The following is a 6,951-nucleotide window of genomic DNA, read 5'->3' on the forward strand; positions in this document are numbered from 1 at the left end:
GACCAATTTTCGACACAGTAGGAATCAGGAAATAAGTTGGTATGTGTAAGCTGTTGACAAGATTACACCCTACAATCATCTTAACTCTGTCATGGCCTATTAAATTTTGCCTTTTGGTATTTTCCTTGTAAAGCAAACTACTAAGTCATTCTCGTCGAGTAGATACAAATAAAAATACAATAAAATTTTCACCAGTTCCTTTGTGTTATCGGTGGAACTTTAATTTGGCTAGAATTAAAATCAGATGAAATCTTACAGAGTCCGCAAATTTCGGATTTTGATCAGCGGTCTCCAGATGCGCCAAACTCGCAAAGCATCCTAGTATCTTCCTCTCTCCTTCTCGTCGATTCAAGATGGTGGGTTGCTAAACTTTTGACAACAATCCAGAGTCATCGTTGTTGAATTTCCCTCTATCTTTTCGAATTAATAATTATTTTAAAGATGCGTAACCATTCTCCCTAACTGGTTGATTTTCTTAGCCATTGATACTCAGCACATTGATTAAAGTTGTGTTGCATTTCACCAACCTTTTGATAGCACGAAGCCAAATAACTATTAAAGGAACATTATTTTCCTATGCTATGGCAAATTTAGGTGTCGTTGGTTAAAGTTAATTCATTATCTATGTTGATCAGGGTTATTTACTTGAAATTTTGACCTTGTCAAATCACAAATTTTTTAGCAAGATCATTTTCTCATTCGATTTACATCGTACGCCTTAAATGTGGCAGCACTCTCTTTGATGAAGGTTTACAGATTTTATGTATTCGCATGGCATTTGTTAAATTTCACTTAACGTGCAAGCATCGGAACTTTCTGGAAATGTTCGGACTGAATGATATTTTTAGTAGCCGAAATTTTGTCGATGAGTTGTACCCGGTATTGACTCTAAACAAATGGCAGTTGGTGAAATCAAATCTGTGCATCAAATCCTAAGGAAGCTAAGGTTAAATTGTTGTTCGGCACCCAAGTAGTTTCTCTTGTTAATTCTAATTGTGATCAGTGGCAATTTCATTTACAGCTGTAGCATGCATAATTTTCATGATAGTTTTGTGTCATTCCACGACATATTACAGTTTTGTGTTAACTACGAGTGTTGTCTCCCCCTTCAGGGCCGAGTAAGGACCAAGACTGTGAAAAAGGCCGCAAGGGTTATCATTGAGAAATATTATCCACGTCTGACTCTTGATTTCCACACCAACAAGCGCGTTTGTGATGACATTGCAATAATTCCAAGCAAGAAGCTTAAGAACAAAATTGCTGGGTAAGACTGTTTGCTATAGTGTGAAGTTTAAGAAGCATTCTGCAAGATACATTCTACACTGCTGTGTGTCATGTTTTGAACTTACCAGAAAAATGTGCATCATTTCATAGGACTCAAATTATAGTGTTCCAATTGGTTGTATATATGAGGAACATTTTTTTCATTCACATTCCCAATTTGTTTTGTATGCAATTGTATTGACCAACACTGAGAAGAAACTCTCTCTGCCATTTTCTCAAAAAATTATTTTGATATGCATAGTAAATTTGTTGTAAGATTTATATATTTGTTTTTGTGGAGGGGGGTCTCGTGGTTATTGGAACTAGTAAATTTGATTCTTGCCTTCATAGCATTAATGTTGGTATAGTGTATCTGCTTTTTAAATTGCATCATACTCTCACTTTTGCACCTGCACCAGAAGTAAAAGTGACTGTTCTCTTTACTGGTGTGACTCTTTTGTATGTTATGGGACAGATTTGTTACCCATCTCATGAAGCGTATTCAGAAGGGTCCTGTTCGTGGTATTTCTATCAAACTGCAAGAGGAAGAACGTGAACGAAGGGACAATTATGTTCCTGAGGTGAGAGAAATTTGAAACTAACAGTCTGCATGTGGCTAATGATTAGACATACTCTTGAGAAAATTTAGAGGGTGGAGTTATAGAATGGACATTTTTCATGGTACAAGTTGAAATCAGCATCCAAATTTTCTTCTCTCACTGCATGTGTTTGCATCTTAGAAAGGAGTTTAGTCTTATTTTCCAAAGAACATGTATATTACATATGTTACATTTAATTGATAACAGAGGAAAAGAAGGCTTTTTCCTAAATAGGGGTATATTGGCAGGGTGGGCCAATTCTTGATAGATATGTTTGTTTGACTTAAAAATCATGTTCATTCTTTAGAGTTATATGGATGTTTTGTTTTGTGGTACTCAAGCTTTTTGCTTGGAAGGAATCTTGAGGCTTACTTAGTGATTTTTCACTTGTGTTAGGTGTCTGCTATTGAGCAAGATATCATTGAAGTTGACCCAGATACCAAAGAAATGTTAAAAGTATTGGTAAGTTCAACTTTAACACTAAGACAGCTCAAACAGTCCCACTATTATTACTTTGTTGGGCATTGTGGCACATTTTGCGAGCTAAAATGGAGATTGTGGCTGGTAAGAATGTATTTTAGCCCACTTGTATGTTCATAAGATTGTTCAGATTGTTTTTTTTTCCCTGTTCATATTCTCATTCATATTCTCTTGAAGTGATAATAATAGTAATACAGTCTATGTCCTCTGGCACAAATATGTTTGGGGCCCTTCTCAGAGATTGTTGTATCCCTTACCTAATGGCTTGGGCTGAAATTGTCACATCAGGCCCCAAACATGTTAATGCTTCTAAACATACTGTATTTACTCGTGTATAAGTCAACCCCCCATTTTCACTTTTTACAGTTTTGAGTCATTGTAAATAAGTTTCATTGATTATAGCCAGTATTGAGATTTGCATAGAAATTTCCCAAAAAGTTAATCTCTTATTTCTGAGAATGAATTGAAAAAACTAGAGGAAAATGTAACGGTGTGTTGTGAAGTTTATTAGCACTTGTTTATTTTCCAATGATTTAAGCATACATGAGGATTTTGATTTACTGGAGAAGTATTTTACCGTATTTTGTAAATCGTATTGAAATGAATCTTCTTACATTCAACAAACCTTTATCTTAATGTTGAGATTGAAAGGAGATCTAGTAGACCAAAGGAACACCAAAGAGCTTTGAAGGATCACGTGTAACAAACAAGGTCGCGCAAGACCTGTGCTCTAACGGCGCCCAGTCGCCTGAGGCGACCAACATTTGGCCTTGGGTGACTGAAAATATTTTCTTGGTCGCCCAGCCGGGCAACTGGCTGGTGTTGGTTTCTTGATTTACAGTCAAAAAAAAAAAAAGAAAATGTTGTTCAATTGGGCGCGCGTTGATATTCAAAGGTCGTTCCACGTGAATTTACGTGTAACATAATCATCGACTTTGATCGTGACAAGCTGCACAGTTTTCGATTTTAACCGCTTTTCCAAATAGTATTATAATTTTTCCTTTAAATTAGGATGGCTCGTTCGTTAGTTTTTGAAAAGCAATTGTTACTTCTGCTCTAACAGGTGTAAAGTACGGTCGACGATTAATAAATCACTAAATGAACAAGGGAGTCGTTCTTTTAAAAGAAAATGTTGTTCCATCGGGCGCGCGTTGATGTTCAAAGGTCGTTCCACATGAATTCACATGTAGCATAATCCTTGACTTTGAACTTGACTAGCTACACAGTTTTCGATTTTAACGGCTTTTCCAATAGCATTAAAATTTTTCCTTTAAATTGGGATGGCTCATCAGCTAGTTTTTCAAAAGAAGTTGTTACTTCTGCTCTGATAGGCGTAAAGTACGGTCGGTGATTAATAAATCGCTGAATAAACACGGGAGTTGCTCTTCGAATTGAACTTCAATGAGACAGTTTTAGGTTTATCAGATTATCTTTGGTATATGTATACTATTCATTTTTCAAAAAATAGTTTTGCACTGCTTCTGTAAGTGTGAATTAAATAATTATTTGACTATAAGTGATGATAGGTTTTCAGGAGGTCAAAGGATACGATGTTTCATGAACATAAAAACAATAAATAAATGCACATAGTTCTATTTGACTCGTTACGAAAACAGTTTGTTTAATTTTTAATAATTAACTGACTGATTTATTCATTTGGGCGACCAACTAGGAGGCCCGGGCACCTCAGCTAAAATGTTTGGGAGCCCAAAGGGCTCCCCGAAATTTTGATTTGGGCGACCATCTTTTAGGCCTGGGCACCCAAGCTAAAACGCTTGGGAGCCCGAAGGGCTCCCTGAAATTTTCCTTAGAGCACAGCCTTGAAGACAACAGCATTTGCTAGGTTACTAAGCAACTGAAATCATTCAATGAAAACTAAAGTTCAGTGCCATAAACAGCAGCAAAGCTGTAAGAGAAAATTTCTGCTCTACAGATCAAAAGACACAATAGAAATCAGCTCTGGTAGCTTTGTGTTTAATTCACATAAAATTTATTATTTCAAACTTTTTTGTTGACAAAGAATGTGCTGAAAACAGACAAAACTCGAACACAATTAGAACTGATTTTGTAAACTCTCTTTACCTAATGGACTTCAGGCAATTGTAATGCTAATTTCGTGGATTGCTTGGGTCAGGTCTTTGTGTACAACTTTTGTACAAGTCAAGGGTGATTTTTTGGGCTGATTTCTTGGTTGTAAAAGGTCGACTTATACACAAGTGAATATGGTAACTTACATTGTTTTATTAACCATCCAGCTGTTAAATAATTCTCTTCATTGATTAGGATAAAGCAAGTATTGAATGCTAAGATTTCTATGCTTCATTTTTCCAACTCATCAAGCTCAGACAGCTGATTCTCTTGACTGTGTTTGTATCCTAACAATACTAAACAATCATCTTGGGTGTAATTTTTTTGTTGCCATTTCCTGTATGTTTGATTTGTGTCTTACCTTTGTGGAGAATTAAAGCATTGATCATTCTTTGAAGTGTGAAGGATTAGGTTTGACTCAAACTGCTTTATTTTAGTTGTTATGTTTCAAAAATACTTCTGTTTCATAATTCATACTAGTGCTTGATTGATCTTGGTTAGTTCATTCCTCTATGTTTAGTTTAGGAATTACTAGTTTTGCACTCCATGTGGGCAATGATAGTAATTTCTTTTAATAGAATATGCACTTTTTAATTTTAGGACTTTGGCAACATTTCTAATCTCCAAGTCACTCAGCCACTCAATGCTACACAGAGTTTCCGTCCTGGTGGAGGCAGCGGTGGCATGAGATCCTAAAGGGCCAAATTTTGCGCAGAAAAATAATAAACATGTACAAATAGTAGGCTTCTGTTTATTTTTTTTTTTCAATATCTTGGTCATCCTTAATAATTTGAGCCATCAACCCCAAACCCCCCTCCCCCACTTTTCTTCTCCCCAAACAAGAACTACTATGGTTTTCTCTCCGAATGGAGACTAGAAAAATCTGAACGGGTTGTAGGAGGTGTTTAGCTTCTTCTAGGTTTTTGTAAGTCTTCTCTCAGAACTCTGAAAAGTCTTAAGTAACAGGAACCTGTCTTGGTGCAAATTTTTAGAGGCTTGCTCTTTGACAAGATCTTCCAAGCATTATATTTTTTCATTAAATCTTCTATATCATATTTTATCCCTCAAACTAAAACCCCAACATAAAAATATAGCCAGTGTACCACTACTGAAAATTGAAAGCCTATATTATTTGCCGTTTTGATTATCGTAGGCTCTTAAACCAAAGAAATTTCAACTTCTGGCATCTGGAAAAAAAACTTGTTCTTGGTATTTCCTCTTGGTTTTTAGGAAGCATTGCATCTGTAAGCCATAAAAACTGAATGCCCCCAGGGGGCTTATTGAAGCGTCTGCGATAAAAACGTGACTTGCAATTAACTTCCTGTCGTCATTTCCGTTGTATTATCAGTGCCAGAATATAGGGAAGAGGCTTTTTCATCCTAAATTCTGATTGTTTTTATAAGTTATTGGCGAAGGTATTTCCTTGTGTCATTAAAAACCAAATTATCAATATTTAATGAAAAGACTACGTCTGCATGCCTCTGCATCCACGTATACAAAACCACTCGCTGAACGAGAGGAACTTCATTTTGTGCTCACAAGCCATGACATCTGTCAATCAAGACAGATTATAGGGAGTGTTCCGCTTGTGCGGTTCTTCTGTAATTTGAAACTTCTGTTTTGCGAGAATTAAAGGTTAATGAAGCAGCTGTGACTGTTGCCAAGCATGTCTTTCTGTTGACTGTTAATTCGAGCGGAGAGAGATTGTTTAGAAGAAAATGAGTAAACAAGTCGGAAATATGTGCAGAAAGCAAATTTAAATCGAAGCCATTTTGCTTAGTGTTTTGGGCTGTTTAGGGAACTCGTGATCCGTTAAACAATGATGGTAACTTCAAGGCGACCTCGCTACAACGAAACACGGCAATTTATGCAAGAAGTTCGCCATCCCAAGAAGTCTCATGGCTGTACGGAATTTCGCGAGATTACTCTGAAGGACCCAGTCGTAGATCCCGAGTGGATATTTCACCATCCACGCTTTAGAGCCGAAAAAGTCACACATAGCATGAAAGTCACTCCTAGCGACGGACTGATGGGCAGTAAGAAGATTTATAGACGCGTTCCTAGCGCGTGTGGAGAGGTACGTTCCAAACTTCTCTGTGAACGAAGGGAGGGAGAGGGAAACAAAACGTCTCGACACTTTTGCGAATTACTAGGCCCCAATCTGTGTAAGGAATGCTGGAAGCTTGTGCAAAGAATGGAAGCTTTTAAAGAACATCGCGACAGTTTTCATAGCGAACTGAAAAGATCTGAAAAATTTAAGGACCCTTTTAGCCAAGTGATATCCTCGCATGATCGCAAACTCGAAGAAAATGACAGCGAAGAAGAGCTTTTCGATGAGACAGAGGACGAGGAATTTATTTCAACGACGATTTCCTCAAGAAAACGAAGCACGATAACTTCTCCAAACGACAGTGGCTATTCAAGCCGAATGAGTTATATTCTAAGCCTCAGTAGGACCCCCTCAGGCGACGTATGTCCTCGCGTGACTTCACGTTCCCGTTGTACACGCGGAGGGGCAAGG

General features: G+C 37.3%; 1 protein-coding gene across 1 annotated transcript; it reads left to right on the forward strand.

The window, feature by feature from the left end:
- Positions 1 to 295: 295 nt before the first annotated feature.
- LOC131779103 (small ribosomal subunit protein eS17) lies at positions 296 to 5,169 on the forward strand. The gene is made up of 5 exons (XM_059095638.2): positions 296 to 356; positions 1,113 to 1,264; positions 1,739 to 1,844; positions 2,259 to 2,324; positions 5,031 to 5,169. The coding sequence occupies exons 1-5, from the start codon at positions 354 to 356 to the stop codon at positions 5,124 to 5,126; spliced, it is 423 nt and encodes a 140-aa protein (XP_058951621.1). The 5' UTR covers positions 296 to 353; the 3' UTR covers positions 5,127 to 5,169.
- The last annotated feature ends 1,782 nt before the right edge of the window (positions 5,170 to 6,951 follow it).

Source organism: Pocillopora verrucosa, chromosome 4, assembly GCF_036669915.1.
Source record: "Pocillopora verrucosa isolate sample1 chromosome 4, ASM3666991v2, whole genome shotgun sequence".
Taxonomy (NCBI): Eukaryota; Metazoa; Cnidaria; class Anthozoa; order Scleractinia; family Pocilloporidae; genus Pocillopora; species Pocillopora verrucosa.